This window comes from Abramis brama, assembly GCF_963993115.1.
Source record: "Abramis brama genome assembly, chromosome: 17".
NCBI classification, from domain to species: Eukaryota; Metazoa; Chordata; class Actinopteri; order Cypriniformes; family Leuciscidae; genus Abramis; species Abramis brama.
Window position 1 is genome coordinate 25,041,380 of NC_139979.1, and position 23,865 is coordinate 25,065,244.

Genomic DNA, 23,865 nt, shown 5'->3' on the forward strand with positions numbered 1-23,865 from the left:
AGTAATGTAGCCACAGGGCCTGTCCCATTCTAGAGGTTAAACCCCTGTGCTCGGTTAAACACGAGCATGCGGCCTCCATCACACATGGTGGTTGAGTCTCTTATTTACCACATATATTTCAGTCCTACATTTCTGCTTGCAGCAATTTAGTCGTTCCTACACAGAAGAGGGTTATAATGATATTGGTGGATTGGAATAAGGGCTGGTTGTCTGACGGAGGAGAGGCTGCAGTGTTGAACAACAGCATGTTGTCTGAAGGGAGGATGGGCAGAATAAAATATTCTGTTGAGACTGTGGCCGCTTGATATTTAGCTGTAATGTAATGCCGTAATGTTTGTGTGCTTATGAATTCAGAAGTTGAAGCTCAGTATTTTTCCACCATCTGTGGGTTTTATCATCGTTTTATCTGTTGTTCTGGTTTGTCGTTTTAAAAATATTGCCATTTATATGCGTGTTCATGAGAAACTCATAAGGTTTTGTCAGAAAATTTTAAACTTAGTTGTGTAGTTCTTCAACAGACCACTAGAGGTCAGTCTAGATTCACACTTAATGTATTTTCATGTATTGCATTTAGTTTGACCCCAAGCGTGTGTCTTTGATGTCACATCTAGTAAATTGTTGGTGTTATTACACTCTTATCACACAGTTATTACAACCATACATGCTTCATTGGCTTTAAAGAATTTATGTGGTATTTTACTGTGGTGGTACATTAGATCAGTGATGGTATCAGATGGCATACTTTTTATATATTTCGAGCCCAAAATGTATTTGAATACTTTATGCACTGTGTATGAGTGTTTCTGGGCTATTTTTGCAGTAAATGGAACCCTGTCCACCCCAAGCTTGTTTTTAGTGAATGTATAAAGTCCTTTTTGTATATCTATGTGAATGTATCAAGTTCATACGGTAACGCTTTACAATAAGGTTTCATAAGCTAACATTAGTTAACTACTTTAGTTAACATGAATGAACAACACTTCTACAGCATTCATTAATCTTAGTTCATTTTAATTTCAACATTTACTTATACATTATTAAAATCAAATGTTGTATTTGTTAACATTAGTTAATGCACTGCAGATCTAACATGAACAAACAATGAACGACAGTATTTTTATTAACTAACATTAACAAAGATTAATAAATACTGTAACAAATGTATTGTTAATGCATTAACTAATTACTGTTCACACAGATATCCTAGAAGAGTAACCACCACCCATATTTAACTACCAAAAAAGTATTTTTGACTTCATTTTGAACAATTTATTTTTTGTTATATAATTTAAAACCTAATTTATTTTCAATTCTGTGGGGAAAATTTTTTTAAATAAATTGTCACATGTTGTTGCAAATGCACTGACTTCAAAGACTACTAGAGTACCAGAAAACATGGTTGTACCATGTGAAACATGGTTATTTTTAGCATAGGTTTTTTCTTCTTCTTCTTCTTCTAGTCAGATTCATTGAGCAAATGTCTCCATTCCCTGGCGCCTGATTGTTCTCATCTTTCTCTCTCTCCTTGTCAGATGTGTGTAACAGCACTGATCTTCCTGAGGTGGAAATCATCAGTTTGCTTGAGGAGCAGTTGCCTCATTATAAGCTGAGAGCTGACACGATATACGGCTATGACCACGACGACTGGCTCCACACTCCTCTCATCTCACCCGACGTCAACCTCGACCTGACCACAGAACAGATCGAGGAGACCCTCAAATATTTCCGTAAGCACAATCACTCTCTCATCCGGTTCCTCTATTTTTCTCTCTTACATCCACTGTCTCGTTCTCTGTCACCCATGATGAAGTTGTCTTTTTCCATTGACACTGTTTTACTCAAAATAGTAACAACAAATATCTCACACATGCACTGACACACATACTCATAAACACCATTCATACATGCTTTAACAATGCTTTAACAATGCTTTTACATAAGGGTTACCAGTGAGCATTGCATTGGTTGAACATTTCACTGTAAAATTGTTGTTTCTACTTAAAACAAAAACAAAAAAGTTAGTCTTTGTGCTAACTTAAATTAAAAAAGTTTAGTCAATTGAAATATCCAAGTTATCACTTAGTACAACTTCACATTTTAAGTTGACTAAACTTTTAAGGTAGTATGAATACTTACCATTTTAAGTTGAAACAACTATTTTTTTATTGTTGCATAATTTACTTCAATAAGTCTAGAATAAAGTATAGAATCTTCATGATGGTATGGCTGAAAGATTTTAAAAGCTTCATTACATGAAACTTGAGGAACTTGGCTAATACATGTGCAGTTGTTGCCATGTGACAGCTGTGTTTGGTTGCCACAACACTGGGTCTCATTGCTTGGCAACTGCCCTACACTGCTGGTCATTGGCTGAGTCTGCTGTCACTCACAGCACCAGTGTTTATATAGGTCTGATAGCTCTATGAGGTCAGTTCCTTTGCCATGATCTGTCCTTGAGTTTGAGATTGAACACTTGGGTCATTACCATTTGACCACATGCAAAAAAAATGTATTCAGTATTTAACAGGAAGATTTGCAGTCGACCTTACATTCTCAGTCTTTTTAACCACTGTGTTGAAATAGTAAAATAATTGCAGCCAACAATGTAGAGGTTTTAGCTTCCCTGTAAAATTGTTTTACATGGATAGGCCTATGTAAACGTGTTCCAAAATGCCCAGTGCTTTAAGTAGAGTGGAGAAATGCCTTCAGACATTAAAAATGCTGGTTTTGATTATTGTCCTTCAGTGTACAGTGTACAATCAGACATTGTAGATCACAGATTTACAGTGTGTTTGTCTGTTATTCACACTGGTTCATTAGGAGCTGATGCCCTGGATTTGATGCCCTGGATCTTATGAGCTGTCATACAGCTCTTTCACATATTAGCTAAAAATAGCTCAAACTGAGGCCCAACTCTGAGTTGGAGAGGGACTGTGGCTAACATGATTTTAACCATTTTTTTCTCAGTGCATGTTATGTAATATATGCAAAAGTTCTTTTTTGTTAAAAACCAACCCATTCAGAAAAGGACGCCACTACTGTTTGTTGCTTGGAGATGCACAATAGTAGCCTGGATGCCAGCCGAACTTAGCCCCGCCTACAAAATTTTTAGGTCGGGAAGTTCGGTCTGGACTTGATCCGTTGTGGAGCAGTTATGCTCGAGATTTCACGAGTTCACACTTACAAATAAGTCAGATAGAATAAACGCATATTTGGCGTGGTGTCCGAGGAGAGGCTCCGGGCTTGGTATCGGCCCGAACCCAAAGTACACCCCCCCGTATTCCAGGCTGTGGAAGAACAGGCCAAGAGTGAGTGGAGGGATGCTGAAAACTGTCAAGGAATGTTAGGTGAGTTGACAGAGTGAATAAATATATGCTTCCTCTCATGCTGATAGGATAGACATAGTAATTGTTTGATGACAAGTTTAAAAAAAAAAAAAAAAAAAAAAATCGATTTATAAAATTAAATCAGAGGTCACCCCTGGTAATTATAGACATGAATTTCACCTTTGTCATCCTCATCCAAATCATTCCTCATATCACACAACTCCATAAATCCATTATCCAACCAGCATGATGTCATTGGTATGAGCCTGCTGCTGGTATCAGCCGATGAGGTGGCAACTGGAAAGTCATCTATAGCAGGTCCACGGCACAGGAAAATGACATCACAGCTGAACGCAAGCTTGTGATTGGATGATTTGTACCATTCAGGAATAGTTTGTGGTGTTCAGAAGAGTCAAACAACCAATGGTATCAAATTAAATCAATATTGTTTAGTTTAGCAAAGAATAAACATTTGTAAAGAATAAATAACCAAGGCTTTTTGTAGTTTTTTTTTTTCACCAGCCTATTTGTATCTGTTCTTGGCACAGTGAGTTGCAGAGAGTCAGCTGCTCCTTTTGGCAAGCAGACAGCAAAAGCCTGCCATCACTGTACCAGCCACTTACACTTGAGCTGAGCAGCAAAATGAAATATCCCATGCATGCAGCACTACTGCAGCTATATGTGTGGCAGAAAAGAGCAATGGAAGAGTGCAGGAGGAAAAAACAAAGGGAAAGTTAAGCAACAGAGCACGTGCAGACACCAACACAGCCTGGAGTCAGAGCCAGTTGCCATGGCAACCTCTCCAAAGGGAGGCGCCTTGGAAACAAGAGAGAGATGAGGAGACGGGGTTGGGCTGTGACGAATGCTTAGAGATGATGAGAGCAGCTCTGATGAAGTGTGCTCTGATTGGCTGGCTTTGGGTAAGCCCCGCCCTCCGGAGTGTGATACAACCTTGACTATAGCAGTGCAGTTTCTTGCGCAACACTGCTGGCTTTTAGGGGCACTGCATTTTTCTCTCCATCATCTCTTGTTCTCTGACCTTGTGTGTGTGTGTGGAATGCATTGTGATTAGTTAGTGGTGGATCTGGCTACCGAGCTGTTGGGAGAATGGGCGGCCGTGGGTACATGTATGTGTGTGTGACCTCAGACTCCGGACAGGAGAGGCTCCAGCTCGCAACTGAAGGAGACTGAGCATGCAGAGGTTTGTGGAGGCGGATTACTACGAGCTGGACTGGTATTATGAAGAGTGCACTGACGGTAAGAAGGAAAAATCCTGTCCGCTGCCACTGAGGGGGAGAGAGGGGTGGGGAGAATCACCCATGAGAATTAAACACTTTCAGAAAAGTTGGTCGGTAACATGGTCTGCCATGGACGAGACTGTGAAAGAATATGGAAATCCGATTCGGGCTGAGACATACTGTAAGATTGGTGGAGGAAACATTGAGGGTGACTACGTATAGCTGGCCTCTCAGCTCCTGTGTTGCATCAGACTCAGCACCAGGGTAAAGCTTTAAAATGGCTTGCATTAATAAGTCACAATCTTTATATAATGCTGAAAAGATAAGTGCATATGCAATGACTAAAAATATATACAGTGGGGTTCAAGTCCGATTTTTGTTGTTGTTGTTGTTTCAATTTGAGTGAAAAGTTTATTTGAAAAATGAACATAATGTCTTCTGCTTGAAAGACAGCACCACTCAGGCTGACATGAAATTCACAAATGTGTTCCACCTGATGAATGTTATCCAGCATGATTTTTGAGAAAGATCCAAAATAGCATCTTATCTACCCACATCCATCCATCCATCCACCCACTCATCCATCCAGTTTCTTCCATCCATAGATGCATATGATACATCCATACATTCATCCATCCATAAAGATGGATAAATAAAGACAGCAAGACGTCAAATCAATCCATCCGTTATGTATCAATTCAGTTAGCTATCTGTATATCCATCCACCCATCCATCCATTCAGTTCCATCCATTCAGTTCCATCCATTCAGTTCCATCCATCCAGTCCCATCCATCCATCCATCCACCCAGTTCCATCCATCCATCCACCCAGTTCCATCATCCACTCATTCATCCATCCAGTTCCATCCATCCACCCAGTTCCAGCCATCCATCCATCCATCCACCCAGTTCCATCATCCACTCATCCATCCATCCAGTTCCATCCATCCACCCAGTTCCATCCATCCACCCAGTTCCAGCCATCCATCCATCCATCCACCCAGTTCCATCATCCACTCATCCATCCATCCAGTTCCATCCATCCACCCAGTTCCATCCATCAACCCAGTTCCATCCATCCATCCATCCATCCATCCATTTGTTTAGCCATTTGTCCATCCATCCATTTGTTTAGCCATTTTCCATCCATCCATCCATTTGTTTAGCCATTTGTCCATCCATGCATTTGTTTAGCCACTTGACCATCCATCCATCTGTTTATCCGTCCATGCATCCATCCATTTGTTTAGCCACTTGTCCATCCATCCATTCGTCCATCTGTCCGTCCGTCCAAGTTTTACCCATAAAATTTATTGAAAAGTGTTTCTTTTCAGCAGAACTGGCCAATAACATTTATTCACTTGTCTCAGTCTGAAAGCAGAAACACATAAGTTTATGACTGTCTGTATTCAGGTTTAAACCACATTCACACCCTAGTCAGTTATATCTGAATATTCATAGACATCATATCTCATTTGTCTGTTGTTCTTTCAAAACCCTTTTTAATATCACTGTGCACCTTATTTCAAAGCAGGGAAATGATTCTGTTCACACAGACATTTAGTCATGCTCGGCTCTTTTTAATCAACACTGTCTCTCGCTAATCTGAGATCAGCCATCGATGATGCGTTGACATCATGAAGTCTGTTTCACAAGCAGCCGGTTATATCACAGCACTGCACTCTGATCTAGATTTGCTGCATGTTTTATTGGTCTCTGTTGACTGATGGCCACCTTATCCTTCCTTCCTTATAAATACTTCTCCTTAGAATTGGAATGGTTACGTAATCCTGTGCATAAAACTGCTCTGTTTTGATCCCAGACATTTACTGTTATGTTGTGTCTCCATGCAGCGTATTATGCAAGTTCTGGTGTCAAGTCGTGCATATGCAGTTTATTTGGTTTTCTGGTCTGTGATGGATTTTATGGATAGCTTTCAGTCTTGATTTTAACACATTGCCATCAACCAACCACAGAGATGGATCCCTTTAATCTAGTGTAAAGACAGTGATAAACAGTCCAGAAGTGCTACTGTAGATGGATGTGTACGTGTTTTCAAACACACTGACTGTTGCAGGCACTAAGACAGTGATATTAAAAGACCAAAAGAGCACTCCAAGCGGGTTTTGAACTTCTAAAACGTTCAATGTGATATAAAAGGATAGTTAAGCCCTCAGGCCATCCAAGATGTAGGTGTCTTTTTTTCTTCAGTTGACCAGTAAAGAGGATTTTTAGCTGAAACCCTGGTCCTTGGTGATTTATCATAATGCAAGTGAATGGCTACTGTCACTTTGAGAGTCAAAACAACATATACAGGCAAAACAAAATTAATACCCATGGCTCCTGACGATTCATTGAGGTCTTATGAAGCAAAACAATCAGTCTGTGCAAGAAACTGAATATTATTTACAACATTATTACCTGTAATCCACAGCCTTGGCAAGCGGTGTTCATGGCAGTCTGGACGTATGTGCGGGAGCAAACTCATACGTGAGCTGACGCTTTGTTTACAACAGAGACTCGTGTTTTATTGTTCATCAAAGTTTTTTTTTTTACTCTCCGAGTGACTGTAGCCATTGACTTGCATTATACAAATCACCAAGCTCCAAGGTTTCAGCTAAAAATCTTCTTTTCCGGCAAACTGAAGAAAAAAAGACACCTACATCTTGAATGACCTGAGGGTGAGTAAATTAACAGCAAATTTTCATTTTTGGGTGAACTATCCCTTTAATACATTTAAAACTGTGATATTGGAAGACCAAATATCACAGTTGCACTTTATTTTACAGTTTGTGCACTTACCTGTACTTACAGTGTACTTACCTAAGAAAGTACTGGTTAATATAAGGTAACTACATGGGTTAAGGTTGGGTTAGGGGTAGGTTCAGGGTTAGTACCTATTTATTACCCAGTTATTGTAACTACTATAATAAGTACATAGTATGTACATGGGGAACAGGACTGTAAAATAAAGTGCTACCCCAAATTCAGTATTCACCTTATTTTTTTAACAGTTCTTTCTTTCCCTGGGACTCAAACTAAGCCGTGCTGTTTAAGCTACAGGAAAGATGAATTTAATAAAACATACCATATACAGGCAAGCAAATTAACGAAATGCACAAAAGTTTCATGTTAAGCATTTTCCCATCGCAAACCATTATAAGATAACGCTTAATGTGCAATTTAGCATGTTGCGATCATTTTCTGTGTTCATCTGCTTGTATTTATAATATGAATCATCAATAATGTGTATACTGAATTTGATCTTTTAATATCACTGTCTCTTATGTACATTAAGCCAGTTTAAGCGTTTGTCATGATAAGTGCTTCAGAATGCTCTGCTGTTTTTACTAATATAAAAACTGCAGCGGTTGTTGGATTTTGCTGTTTGTTTTGTGGAAATATTTGTGGCTTGAAAGAATATGTAGAATTTAAGCTTTGTACCTGTATATAATTCTCAGTGTATGTGATGATATGATATGTTTGTGTTTAAAATGTACAGCTGGTGATACAGTATACTCAGGACTTTACTTTTTGTTGACCCACATTATGTGTTGTGGTTTGGTTCTCTATCACTCTCGCACAGCATATTGATTACTTTAGCGGGGGGAGCAGAATTCACACATACACACACACACACACACACATTCTCTCTCACACACGCACACACACACACACCCACACATTCTTTTTCATTCCCGTCTGACCTCCTTTGCATTTCCCACCCAGTCCCATTCTCTCTTTCACCTCCCCTCTAAAGTTTTCCCACCCCTTCACCGTATTCTTCACCATTTTCTGGCTCTTTTCTTGCCTTTCCATTTTCCCCTTCAGAGGAGTTAAAGCACAAAGGCTTAAGTTCACTCTAAAGAGCAACCCGCCTCCTTCACGGCCACAGCCATTGTACCATCACACAGTTCCTGTCACGCTATTGTGTTTCCATTGGAATGAAGTCCGTCAGAAGGCCCACATTTGCAGGAATTTCTACCGGAGATTGTATTGCAATTATAAGCAATTTGCATTCTGTCAATGTAACGAGAAAAATGAGTGATAACACAACAAACCAAGGCATACTAAATTGTTATTGTGTGATTCATGTGGCATTGCTAGACTAGGTGGAGTTGCACAAGTGTAGAAGTGCAGCTGTTATCAAACATCTCATGTCTTCACACTCCAGTTGTTGGAGTTTAAAGTCTATCACCATATAGCGCTATCATGAACTAAAATGATTTAGCACGTTCCTAAGAAATGTTATTTAGCTTAGTTTTATGAGGCAAGCTAACTAGAAATAATCAGCCTGGTCTCTGTTTATACATAAGTATTGTATATTAAAGATTCATGTAATGAATAAGGATTCATAAGCACTTGTGCGTCTGTTAAGTTGTTTATATTGTACGTAAATGGTTTAAGTTTTAGAAGATGCCTATACATCAGTATTGCACATTTTAGCGTCTATACAAAGAAAGTAAATGTAAGTGTGGCAGAATCACGGTTTACATAAAATACTTATGAATACTCATGAGTGAGATTACATTTAAATAGTTGTAGGATTGGTAATCTATCTATAAATTACAGAAACGTCTGTCTGTCTGTATGTCTGTCTGTCTGTCTGTGTGTGTGTGTGTGTGTGTGCATGTCTGTTAACCACATATCTCTCGAACCGTTAGTCTGATGGATTTCAAATTCGACAGGTGTCTTGCCACAGGCACGAGTAAGTGCAGTGCCAAGTTTGACGTTGTTTGGATGAGAAATGCTAAAGATATCGTTAAATATATCATTTTTAAAAGGTTGTGGTTTAAAAATAAACATTCTGACATAAACACTCAGTCAGCTACACTGTTTACTTCTGAATATTATATTTTGGTTCCTTCTGAATATTATAGTTTTCTTTATCAAGAAACCAACAATTACTAAAAACACACACAAAAACTGATTTTGTTTCTTTACCAAGAAACCAACAATTACTAAAAAACACACACAAAAACTGATTTTGTTTCTTTACCAAGAAACCAACAATTACTAAAAACACACACAAAAACTGATTTTGCACGGGCACTTTGCACTGCTCCCTGAATCGACGGATGTGGATGTAATTCATATTGATTTGTGGATGTAAACTGAATCTATAAGTCAGTTATGCTGTTTACTTCTGTAATTTATAGATAGATTCTGGTGCGCTTAACGTTATCGCTACTGTGTAATAGTAGCCTATGCTATTCACCAACTAAACATATCCTATTCAATGCGTTCACAGTCTCTTTCACGGGCATCATTTGTAGTTGCCAGTTTCACAAGCTGTTTGCTCAAGCATAGCGTTTTCTTAAATATATCGGTACAAGAAGCACTTAGAAGGTTGTGGTTTAAAAATAAACATTCTGACATAAACACTCAGTCAGCTACACTGTTTACTTCTGAATATTATAGTTTATTCACAGCCATCATTTGTAGTAACCTAGCCTGCTCCCTGAATTCAATGCGTTCACAGTCTCTTTCACGGGCACCAAACCAACAATTACTAAAAACACACACAAAAACTGATTTTGCACGGGCATTTTGCACTAGTTGAGTAAATCTAACAAAACATGGCCACAATTTATACCAAATTCAAAAGAAAGAAATTGGTGTGTATTTAATTAGAGCGTGTGTGTGTGTATATGTGTGTATATATATGTGTGTATGTATGTATGTATATATATATATACATACACAGTATAGTAACAGGTGTGTCATTTTGTCCCTGGTGTTTTTACTTTATGGTTCCTGTTGTGTCAAATGTCCTGTTTGCCTTCTCTATAGCGACGTGAAATCTTTTCACCAGGGAATATGAACAGGCCCCGCCCACACAACAGGTGTAGTCAAACACAACTCAGTCACGCCTTGATAGGTTGCGATGGTGCGTCAGTGGAAAGTACCATTCAGTCCTATGCAGAAGGGGGGCGGGAGTCGCATTTCCTTTCAAGTTTGAATAATCTTGACATAAAACCTTATGCAATCTGTTAATTGTTTTCATTCATAAGCTTTTCAATACTATACATGAATGCATGCTGATCTGCAAAAATGTAGTCGTTCTTTTCTTCCTACTTTAGTGACACCTCACCTGCTGTTTCTTATCTGAATGGTTGCGCCGAGCATTGAGACTCCGGTATCAGGTGTGTGTCAGTCAGAGACTGTCTATCTGATCTTTGAGGTTATATGTCCAGCCCAACATCCCAGTCTCACTCATGGCTGTGTACCTGAGACGACTGGGCCCGTCTGGGCGTAACTAGCCCAGTGACAGCATGGCATTGCCTTTTGATTGCTCTAATGAGGAGTACTTCGAGTTTGACTCCTCTTCAGAGATACTGGAAATATCTACCTCATCTTACTTGAGCTCAAACAGTGCTGCTGCTGATGATGAGGATGATGATGGTGAAGATGCAGAGCCGTATACTCTGGAGCAAGGTACAGTACCTGTGCCCTTTGACAGTTTGATCCTTGTAAATGTTAAACATCAGTGTGCTATTAAGAGACGGACTGTCAAAGTAACTCAATGGCTTTCAAGAATGTTTGGATCTCAGAATAAGACTATCTAAACAGGTTTTTCCATTCTTGGTTGGTGATGACATACTTAGTTAGGACTTTTAAAATGTACACATCAGATTCCCCTTCTTATTGGGTTTCTTCTTTTCTCTGCCCAGATCTAATCACTGTTTGTTGCCTATTTCATGTTATCCGACATGAGCTTAAACACACAGCCTGTCATTTGTGTTAGATTATCTTTATTAGTGTCAGTGTAAGGAAATCAGTGAGTTACTCAGTTTGAATCATGTACTATAGCTTCATTGTATTAATCATAAAGTCTCAGGAAGAAGTATTAGCTTTTATTATGACTAATTAAGGTTACATGCTGCTTGGGTTTATTATAAAAGTGCACTGTCCCAGAGCTTTTCATAAGGTTGATCATGTCAACACTGCACAGACCGCCCTCATAGTGGTACAACATGCATGGCAGCATGCACTGCACGTACTGTATGCCATTATATAACTATTGTAATGATTGACATTTTCACTTTTTTGCTTTAAGACTGCCCTGCTTTTAATATCATTAGACAACATTTTATTCAGATTTTTTAAATGTCAATATTAACTCACACTTGTGTAAGGGTTTGTTAATTGTTTGTCACTGTACTACATAAACTGATCTGTTAATGTCATGAAAATTGCCTTTGGTGTTGAAAATAATAATACTAATGATAACTATAATTATTATGATTATTAGTAATTGACAATAGTAATAAATATCAATAGCACAATCTGAATTGTAGTAAGTGTAAATAAATGTACTATTTATAAATAATACATTTATTTATGAAAGACTTGACATTTTAAAATTTCAGGAATTCCTAATTTTTTCTGCTATTTTATTGCTATTTTGTCAGTTGTTTTTTCCTATTTTATTTATATGTATCTATACATGTAATTATAGGCAGTGTTCAATTTTACAGTCACCCCAGATCAACCTGAGGCTGGTGTACACAGACACCCTAATAATAATTACAATAATTATAATATATATATATATATATATATATATATATATATATATATATATATATATATATTATAATTTAAACTAAACACACACACACACAGGAAAAGCATATAAAGCAAATACATTTATAACTCTCTAACTAACAATACATTTATAATGCATTATATATACAGTTGCAAATAAAAATACAAATAATATTTCTGTATGTACACACGAGTGCAAACTGACTTTTATTGGAGGTTATTTCAGGACAAAGAAAGTCACCTTTATTAACACACTAAACAAGATGTGCAGGAGATTTTAATGCCTGGCTGTGTTCTTTGTGTCCGGTTTACACTATGGGAATAATTGTCTCTGTGCATTGGGAGTTGATCTGATGACAGGTCATTGTGTACGGTTGGTCTGAGTTTGTTGTTCTGTCTGGTGTTGAGCGTCATGGTACCGGGGTAATTGAAGTAAATCTCATGCTGGTGAATGGAAAAATGAGTTTGAAACACACTTTCCTGGGAGCTTAGACCAGCACTGTTAATAGTCTAACTTGATCTTAGATGAGTGTAAATAAACCTTGCTAAGCAGATTCATTCCTTGTGATGACCACTGAACCGTGAAAGGTACATAATGTGTCCTCCTTCAAATGTGGCGTGAGGTATATGGGATATGTGTATATATTAGTATGTTATTATTTATATTATTTAGGCTATATATTTTGTTCAGTGAGGTGTTGAGATATATTACTTTTTAGTAATAACAACATGCCATATACATTGTCAGTCAAAAGATTGAACACTCCTGCTCATTCTTAATTATGACTAATTTTGCATAATTTAGGCTAAATATTTTATACATATTATTTACCTTCCTTTACATTAGTTATTTTTTATTACATCGCTTTCTTCAAAATAGCCAACCATTTAAAAACTATTAATTAAAATATAATTTTTGTAAAGAAATTCATTGGCGTTTAAATTGTCTAACAATTTTTTTTTTATGTATTATGCCACACAACTGTTTTGAACATTACTATTAAAAAGAAATGTTTAATGAGCACCAAATTAGCAGTAAAAATCAGCAGCTGAAAATTCTGTTTTGCCATCACAGGAATAAATTACATTTTAAACTTTAAGAGTTACTTTAAAATGTAATTTATTACAGCAGAACTGTATTTTTGATCAAATAATGCAGTCTTGGTGAGCATATATTTACGTAGAAGTTGAAAAAACTTCTGACTAAAAAAAAAATCTTACTAACAAATTTTGCATCTAGTGTATATTTTATTGCTACCATTTATGTTTTACTAAACTAATTTCAAACATTTAACCTTAAAAACTTTAGATCAAAAGGTATCTAAAATCAGAAAAAAAAACACATTTAGTCCAACTTGTCAACTTTTAAGTGGTAGGGTATAAAAATCAATTTTTATACATGATGTTCTTCCTTCTTATCTGGTATTTAATGCAGTTAAAGCTTCTGTTAAGGAAGATAGATGAATGATTTTTAACATTAGGATTTTTTTATTATTGATTTTGGTGGTTGAACATTTATTAAATGCCGATCTGTTAAGGACTTTGTTCTGTATTATTTGTGACCAAGACAACAGTGGTTCTCAAGTTAATCTGAGAATAATATCACTCCAGCAACAAGACTGGGTGGATTTGTTAGGTTTACCATTGGGCCGTATCCTATTAGCCATTGTTGTCGTGTGACTCACAGTTCTAAGTTTAACCTACAGTACTGAAAGCTTGTGTAGGTCCTACATAAATATTGTTAACCATGATCAAATAATAACACTGAATGTTCTCTGTTATATAGAGTTGATTGTTTCAGGAGAAGAAAAACAGTACAGAGCTGATATATTTGAATATTTCTGTGGTTTTATAGCTGGGTGTTGCTGGCAGGTCAGTATCTGTGTGTTGGATTCAGGTGCTGGTAGAGTCTGCTCTCTCTGTGGCTGTGCTGTGTGTGACGCAGATGGAAATGTCTGCTTTGCATTTGATTCTTTAACATCACACTTAACTCGAAGAGCTTCTGCAGTTGTGTCACTTCTGAACCGTTGGAAGCATTATCATGCTGTCTAGTGCCATAGATGGCCTTCCCACCAGCAGTACAGCAATTATGGAAATGTAGTGTTTATCGTGCTAATGAAAGTGTTTCATTGTTAAAAACCTTCTTCTATTACAGCTTAAATATTATAAATGATAAATATACTATAAATTCAGCCATTCCCCTAAAAGTGTAAACACTGTGGCCTTTTTTCCCCATCCATTTGCGTGAGTTTAGAGTTTAGACACTGTTTGTGGATTAATTTTGCAAGTTGTTTTTTTTGTGTGGTTATAGTGGCACAGAAATGACACACTGCAGCTTTAAAATGTTGATATAATGGGGGAAAAAAGGGAGTTCCAATGACGCATATATTTATCGTCATTAAAACGATTTATATTGCTCAGTGTTATCTGTAAAATTGGTAATTTCATCTTTGGACCTGATACACTGTATATATTGCATGATAAGATTTAATAGGGTGTAAGAATATTATATTGTGGTTATTATGCTTTGCTTCAAACAGACAGGCAGAGAGGATCTGCTGGATGTGACTATAAATCCACTGAGCTTATTTATAAGCTGAAATATGCTGACCTGTTGATAGTGAGAAAATATGATGGTGATAATAGTTGTGTTTTATCTCAATCGGGATTGGAGATGTTTCCTTGGAGAAGAGATCTATTGCAGCAAAAATTAGATTCTGGAAGAAAATTTGTTAGACCATGTAAACAATATGAACTGTAAAAGAACAAAAACATCTATTTAATGTTAGTCTCAGAGCATATTGAGGTACATCAAATTATAAATCATTATTTGATCATTTTATATCACTTTTTTATATCACTTTTTTATATCACTGATTTTGGAATCAATGCAAAGAGAATCAGAATCATGTGTCATCCACTGTGTAAAAGAAGTGTGCTTAATTGTATTGAATGTGCACTTTTAGTGTACGTGCAGAAAATATGAATGAAATAAAAGGCCACTTAAGTGTACTTTAAGTATATTCCATGACTGTTTCTTAACACATTTAAGTACACTTTTAAAAAACTGTTCAGCAAAAATGTCAAATCAATATTTTTATTAAGTACATTTTAAATAATGTATTAATATTTTGTTGAACTTGAAAGAAGTACACTTATTTTGATGTGTTGTCTAACATACACACACACACACAAAAAAAAAAATCAAAATAAATACAGGGCTCTATTATGATCCCGGACGAGCCCCCATTTTTTTTCTAAGTATGCTCAAGTATACTTTTTCACAAGGGAGCATGTATGTAAAAAGCATGTAGGCACCTTCTATGTTACACACGGATACTTTTGTGTTTTAAACACAATGTAGCTTTAACTTAGAAATGTTTACTTTGAGTTTGTCATTTTTCATTTTTTCTGTTTCCACAGTTCTATGTGCTGATCGAGTGGGCCAGATGACTAAGACATATAATGACATAGATGCTGTTACACGTCTCCTGGAGGAGGTAAGCTGTGTGAAGTGGGAGTAAAATATATTTTTTTAAATAGGGTGGAGAGTTTTTTTTAAAAGCATGTCTCACATGTGATGTAGGTCTTACAATGTACCAAAATAGTCAATGATTACATAAGTATGATGCAAATCTTGCGTTCCTGCACTGGGTGATATTTCCATATGTTTTTGTGAGATTAAAATTATTGTTAGCTAGATGTAATACCTGGGATATTAAGGAACTATATTTTAATCCATTTACAGTATATTCAGTTATTTCTGTAAAACATAATGATGTACCCAAGTCACTGACAACCTCATGCTGAAGGTATAATCACGTTCACCATTTCTCAGCAAAATTTTGTGGGCGAATTCCAGTCATTTCAATAGGAATTCAAACGATCGGATTCGCTCATGTTCAATTTGGTCACGCAAATCTAACGGAAATCTGCTTGGTTTGGTTTAAAAGTGAGTTTTGTCTGAGCTGTGCTTCATACATCGCTACACTATTGACAATGGACGTATTTTGCCTGCAAAATTTTGGTCAAGGTCAACTTTATTGTCAATTTCTTCACATATACCAGACATACAAAGAAATCAAAATTGTGTTTCTCACTAATCAACCCGCGGTAAAATAGAAATAGAAAAAAAAAAAAAAAATACAATACACACAATTTTTTAAGAAAAACAAAATACTTAAAAACCAATACAGCAGAGAGAAAACTTCCTGTATTCTAGAAAGATAGTACAATATTTCTATATACAAGAATTAGCAGCAACCCAGGTTTTAAAAGTATATGTGAGATGCAAAATGTAGAATGACCTATAATATAATGGTGTAGATAAATAGAGATTATGGGGGGGTGGAAGAGAGGGGAGAGAGTTCAGCCGCCTGACAGCCTGGTGAATAAAACTCTTCATGAGTCTGGTGGAACGAGCACGGAGGCTCCGATATCTTCTTCCAGAGGGCAGGAGGCTGAAAAAACTGTGCGCAGGATGGCTGATATCGCCCACAATCATGCTTACTTTGCGGGTAAGGCGGAGATTGTACATGTCCTGCAGGGAGGGAAGGGAGGCACCAATGATCCTTTCAGCTGTGTTAGTGCAGCTTCCGCCCCACACAGCAATACAACTGGTTATGATACTCTCAATGGTGCCTCGGTAGAATGTGCACATGATGGGCGGGGGGGCTCTCGCTCATTTAAGCTTGCGGAGAAAGTAGAGGCGCTGCTGGGACTTCTTCACCAGTGATACAGTGTTAGTATTCCAAGAGAGGTCTTCACTGATGTGCGCCCCCAAGAATTTGGTGCTACTCACTCTCTCTACAGCAGCCCCGTTGATGGTCAGTGGTAGGTGCTGAGTGTGGCCTCTCCGGAAATCGACAACAACTTCCTTGGTCTTGCTGACATTCAGCAACAGGTTGTTGTCTCTGAACCACGTGGTCAAAATACTAACCTCCTTCCTGTAGTGGGTCTCATCATCCTTGGTGATGAGTCCCACCAGTGTTGTATCGTCCGCAAACTGTACCATGTGATTTGAGCCTTGAGGGGCCCCTGTGCTCAAGGCTGTGTGCTCAGTCCCCTGCTCTTTACCTTGCTGACTCATGCAAATAGTACTGCACATCGCTGCACTATTGGCAATGGACGTATTTTGCCTGCAAAATTTTGCATACATTTTGCTGATGTGACTGCATTATCGGAAGCGATAAAATTCTGTATTATAAATTTTAAGGCCAGACAAGTAGTTTGTTGAGGGTTGGTTTGTAGGGAAAGACTACACGCCTGCGCACACATATATTCAAATGTGCATACCTACAGTATAGACTGAACTCGTAATACGCATGTGTACGCCATCGGCGTTCTCACAGGTTTGCGTTTTTAAAGCAGAGAGAACTTGAGAGTTTTCACTGTAAAGCCGCTTTAGAACAATCTACATTGTTAAAAGCGCTATATAAATTAAGATGACTTGACTTGACTTGTGTAAAGTGAATGTGAATTAAACAGAAACTTATGCCATCACTCTATATGTCATTTCAGAAAGAGCGTGATTTGGAGTTGGCGGCACGTATTGGCCAGTCTCTGCTGAAAAAGAACAAAACCCTCAGTGAGAGGAATGCCTTTCTGGAGGAGCAGGTGGATCACATACGAGAAGAGGTAAGATGAGAAAATGGAAAGGTGAAACAAGCCTGCTGGCTAATGTCAACCTTTTTTTTTTTTTCTTTGTTTGTTTTTGCTGTTTAAAGATGACTGCACCAGTTTTACATGAACATAACCATGAATTTAAAACGAATGTGTGTATTGACTCGTTGTTAAAATGCTTCATCCTATCTGAACTATGGAAGACTAAATTTAGTGCCACTTGTGGTGCAGAAATTATACAAGAAAAATTGTTCCATCAGTACCAGATTAGGGTTTTTCAGCTAATAGCAGAACCCTTTGTGGTGTTAAATAGAACAATTTTTTAAAAGGTTCCATAAAGAATCATGCTTTGAAAATGCTATATAAAATGTTAATGGTGTTATAAAAAACTGTTAAATAATGGTTTAATGTCTTTAATGTTTTATATATATATATATATACACAGTATACAGGTTTAATGACATGGGAATTTGTACCATGAAATTGTTTATTAGCTGAATACATTAATAAATGATAATTGACATTGAACATAAATAAATATGGAGAAAAAGACATGATTGGTAGGAAACCATGCAGATATATTTAAGACATTTTTAAGAAGGAAATAAAGTACCTGTTTAGAATGTGTTGACAGTCTGTGAAGCTGGATGTTTGAGCTCCAGAAAATCAATAATGAGGTGGATATTTTAACAATTACTCTAACACAAAGAACCATGCCAGCATAAAATGCCATAATCTAAAAATAACTGTTACTATGTGTAAAGAACATTTAAAGGACCATCTTCTTTAATAGTGCAGTCTTAAATAGATTTCACCTAAAAACATTGTCCTAAAAAAGAACTGTCCTAACCAGACACAATGTCATGTGATAAAAGGTATCTTCTTCATGTTAATCAGAGTTTTTTTCCTAACTATCTGCAACGGCGATAAGTGGAGAGTGACAGCCGACTTTCTATTCCTGCGACTCTCGACTTTCTAACCATTAGGCCATGACTGCCCTACAATCCTAATTCAGATCTCAGATCTTGAAAATAAATTAAAGGGATAGTTCACCCAAAAATGATAATTCTGTCAGTAATTACTCACCCTCATGTTGTTCCAACCCCGTAAGACTTTCGTTCATCGCCGGAACACAAATTAAGATATTTTTGATGAAATCTGAGAGCTGTCTCACTCCTCCATAGGCTTCTATGGGATCGAAACTCGCAAACCCAAAAAGTTTGTAAAGACATCGTTAAAATAGAATTCACGTACTGTAACAGCGCAGCGTTTCTGGGTTGTACATCACCACGTAGGCTCACTATTGGCCGACGCTGGTCATGTGTGTGATGCGTGAGCAGAAACGCTGCGCTGTTACAGTACGTGAATTCACTCAGGCCCACACAGAAGAAAATGAATAGTTGAATAAAGTCGTTATTTTAGGATTTTTTGCACACAAAAAGTATTCCTTGTCGCTTGATAAACTCATGGTTGAGTCACTGTAGTCACTTGGACTATTTTAACGATGTTTTTAATAACTTTTCTGGGCCAGCAAGTTTCGATCCCATAGAAGCCTATGGAGGAGTGAGCCAGCTCTCAGATTTAATCAAAAATATCTTAAAGGAGCTGTATGTAGTTTTCAGCGACCTCTAGCGGTGATGTTTCAGATTGCAACCAATAAGTTTACAAGCGCATGCTCTTACGCATGCTCGAATTTGTGAGCGAGCACTGTGGGTACCGGCCAGACTGAGACGCGTCACGCAACACACAGGAGAAAGCATCCCACAACATGCTGGAAACTCAGGTAAACTCCCACTGCAACGTTACAATAATAGGCTACTTTTATCAGCTTGACGTTGAATTAATGCTCCATGTTCGTAATGTTACCATGATAAGTATGGAACCCTATCAACCGTGCCGAATTTCGCCACTGCAAGCACTAACTTCACATTTTCTTCAGGAAATGTACATTCTAGGTTTGTAGATAAGGTTTCTCTCTATGATTCAAATGCCCTGCCGATGTTGATCCATGTTTTTTACCCGAAGTTCATCCGATTCACGTCTGGCCTTACAAGCTTCAGCAGAAAAAACTTTTTTTTAATTTTTTTTTTATCAATATGTGGAGTTTGTGTTGGAGTCGGTGTTTTGCTGGGCGCAGGTCGTTTCTTAGTGTTATCAGACATGTCATAAGTTGCATAAGTCATAAGTCCATGTCCTAAGTTGCAGTGTCGTCGCTGTTTTAGTGCAAAGTCAGTAGGCTAGACGAGTCTAGAGGCTCGGGAGCGCGCATGCAGGTGACGTCACTGGCGGTAAATCCGACCCGGGACCTTCACATAAAAATAAGAATACTTGCTTTCAGAGGTAAAAGCAAAACCCGCAAAGTGGATAATTTTAATGTGAGATTACAACCCCTTCACACACAGGCAATAAAAAAAGGATTCGTTTTGGTAAAAAAGCTACATACAGCACCTTTAATTTGTGTTCCGAAGATGAACGAAAGTCTTACGGGGTTGGAACAACATGAGGATGAGTAATTACTGACAGAATTATCATTTTTGGGTGAACTAGCCCTTTAAAGGGAGCAAAAATGTTCAAACTGTGGACTCAGTGTGAACAAACAAGTGTAATTTGTTACAGAAATTGTTTCGGCCACTCAGTACCTATTTTTAATGTTAAAAAGGTATAATATTTATGAATTTGATTATGTACTTACTAATTTGTTTCGAGTGCAGTACGCTTGCAGAGAGAGCCCGCCTACACTCTTTTCTTATTGGCTGTGATTGATTGATTGATTTTGTAGCGTCTCGTAGTCATGTCGCATCTGGTCTGGACAGACAAATTGCTTGTCGCTGGAATCTTATCGCAGCGCATCTGGTTAGGACACAGTGTAACACAAATCATGTCAACATAAAATGGTTCTTCAAGATAATATTTTTCGAAAGAGAACTGTTACTATGTGCAAAGAACCTTTTAAAGACCATCTTTTTTTAATAGTGCAGTATCAAATTGATTTGATCTAAAACATCTTATACTGCAGAACAAAATGACAGACTTGATTTGAGTCCACAGTTGTTGTTGCGAGCATACAGCGAGTTTGTATGTGTGCATGCAGGTGTCTCAGCTGCGTCATGATCTCTCAATGAAGGATGAACTCCTGCAGTTCTACACAAATGCTGCTGAGGAGAGTGATGGAGAGTCTGCTTCTACCACACCGTGAGTCCATATATTAGAAAACCTATTAACTTGATACTTCTGCCATGGGTATGATTGATACCTCAAATTATATGGATACTATTTTTTTCTATTTTTGCCTGACAAATGTACAAATCTAGCTTGTCAGTGAGGATATTTCTGTGTACTGAAGGAAGCACATCAGTCTGTGGTTTTTCTTTGCAGTATTCGCAGAAATGACTCGTCTTTCACGCTCCCAGATTACCTCCCTCTGGATTCACTGCAGAAGAAACTCAAGGACCTGGAGGAAGAGAACATCAGCCTGCGATCAGAGGTGAGAGAGTGACCTCGGTATTCACATTCTTCCACCGCTCATATCAGTGTTTTGCATTATATTATTCAAAACAGCCTCCAATCACATTTCCAAGACAAACACAATACTGTATGTACCCAACTTCATTCTCAGATAAAGACATTTGAGCGTTATCTGTGTGCTTTAGTAAAATAAGAACTGCAATACCTTTATAATAAACTCTATAATAACATCCACTTAGATATGTGAGAAAGGGAAAGGAAAAGTACATCTTTAATATATATATTTAAAAGGAAAATATTTCATTTGTCTTGTCTTTCAGTTAATATGTGGTCATAATAATTGTATAATAATTATATTAAAAAACACAGCTTTAGATTATAGAATTATCAATCCCATATGAAATTCACCAGCTCTTCAGACTTTTTATTTAGCTTTAGCAGCTTTTAGGGCTGGGCGGTATGACGATATAAAGTATATAGTGGTGACATTGTAAAATGCGATATAAAAATAAAGAGATTTGGCTATTTCGTGTATATCACGGTATGTAAATATATCCACTCAGCTCAAGACTGTTTAAAGTTACTGACACGTTAGAATGATAAAGAAATGACTGACACGCACCCGAAGAGCATGCAATCCCAAACTGAGTTCTCTTTTGCGACTTCTACAGTCAAATACACAAAAAAATTATGTCAAAATGTGTGAAAATGACACTTCGTGCTCCCTTCCAACCGTTCTTTCACACTTTGAGCCTAATGAATCTTGACATTGTCATCCTGGAATATGGCCTAGATGTGTCTTCCTACACACTCCAATTACGGTTAGAAGTACCGTTGCCAAACGAATTACATGCTAGAAACATAATAATCACTGCAATAATGATCCAATCATAGGCTCTTAAGCATTTGCCTATATTTAAATCCAAACACTTTTTTTTGGGCCGGGTAGTGTATATTCAAAACATTTATCATATATAGTATAAATGCAGTACTATATCATAATACGCAGTATGTCGTTATCTTGAAATAAAATTTTGGTCGTATTACCTTTTATTCCCACCTTGTAGCTCTTTCTCACTGTATTCCCCCCCTCACTGTAACTGTATATCTGCAGTGACGTGTGTCGGGCATCTGACCCCAGTAGACAGGTGTAATTCCACGCCTCACTGACTATGAAATCTACATACAAGACCTATTCACACCCAAACATTTTAGAAAGTGAACCCACATCTAAAGACATCACTGTATCTCAGTGTATGTGATCCCCATTAAACTGGGCCGTGACATGAAAACAAAAAGCTTGTGTAACAGAGTTAGATGGGAACTCCATAGCTTTGCCTGTAGCTGTAGATTATATTCTTCCTAGATTGTTTTGCTCTACAATATGGGCACTAACGACCTGTTCCTCTGACAAGTACCTTAAAACAAAAGAGCAGCCATGTAAAATGATACCTCCATTGTTTATTCAGATCGTTCTTTATTGTGTGTTTGTTTATAGGCAAATCACTTGGAGACAGAGACCATCTCGTATGAAGAAAAAGAACAACAGCTTGTAAATGATTGTGTTAAAGAGCTCAGTGAGTAGATCCATCTGTTACACCATCAAAGATCACGTTCCCTACCAGTGTAAACTGATATTACAACCCATCCTGTACTAGTTAAATTCATGTATGCTATACATTACCTTATTGTTCCACTCTTGTAGTATAACAGTGCGGTTATTAAAGTCATGGACTGCAGATTCCACTGGGTTAGTCTACTGTATAACTTGCCTTTTAATGGGGATTAGGGACGTTTTGTGTTTACCAAATGTGTATTTGAATGTGGCGTCTTACACATGAAGTGTATCTCTTCACTCTTAGGAGATGCTAACATACAGCTCTCCAGCATTGCAGAAGAGCTGGCTAAGAAAACAGAGGATGCCTCTCGCCAGCAAGAGGAAATCACACACCTCCTCTCTCAGATCGTGGACCTGCAGAAAAAGGCCAAATCTGTGAGTCCTCCTCACTATAGCCAGTAGACACGATTAATACATGGTTCCCTGGAATACTTGTTTCTGATTGGCCAGTTGCTGCATCCTGCAGGCACCCTTTTCACATTTCTAGATTAGGAACACAGTGGTCAACTATACAGCATGGTAAAGTTCTGTAGAGTGCAACAGTGCCCGCCCCCTTTTTCAGCGGCACTCGTTCCCGAAGTATTTTTTTCATTCATTTTTCCCATAGGGATCTAAAAATAGTCTAGGAGGTGAATCACGACACTACAAACTTTGAATTGAAGCAAAAAAGGTTTTAAAAATAAGAAAAAGACAACGGTACAAGACTTTTAGGGCAAACAGGACAGGGCAAATTAGCGTGAGAGCACAATTCCCAAAAAAGCACAGAAAGTTCTGCTCATGATCTACTGACGACCCGCAAATTAAAGAACACAGACGCAGCCGGATATTTCCATATGACCATGGTTTAAGACATGCTTTTTTTTTTTTGGCGTAAATAATGGCGCAAATACCAGTAAATTGACTAGAGCAAACCTTGCATAATTCATTTGATTAAAGCCATTTTAATAACTGACTAATAACCTTTTCATTGCCATTAAAGTGAAATTACTAAACCTAGTAGCCTGGTAAAATGCTCATTTAAAAGAAAACGTTTCAGACGGACTCA

General features: G+C 37.6%; 1 protein-coding gene across 4 annotated transcripts in view; it reads left to right on the forward strand.

The window, feature by feature from the left end:
* The window catches only part of trak1a (trafficking protein, kinesin binding 1a), a 76,843-nt gene that overhangs the window by 35,837 nt on the left and 17,141 nt on the right, over positions 1–23,865 (forward strand). For 3 of the 4 annotated variants that reach the window (XM_084088583.1, XM_084088584.1, XM_084088581.1), the window contains 7 exons: positions 1,533–1,727; positions 15,539–15,615; positions 17,636–17,752; positions 20,829–20,929; positions 21,113–21,221; positions 22,701–22,779; positions 23,065–23,195. In XM_084088583.1, the coding sequence (XP_083944709.1) occupies positions 15,565–15,615; positions 17,636–17,752; positions 20,829–20,929; positions 21,113–21,221; positions 22,701–22,779; positions 23,065–23,195 (588 nt within the window). In that variant the 5' untranslated portion in view covers positions 1,533–1,727; positions 15,539–15,564. Of the gene's footprint in view, positions 1–1,532; positions 1,728–1,767; positions 4,584–15,538; positions 15,616–17,635; positions 17,753–20,828; positions 20,930–21,112; positions 21,222–22,700; positions 22,780–23,064; positions 23,196–23,865 lie in introns of those variants that run through there. The other variant, XM_084088582.1, reaches the window with a different exon arrangement.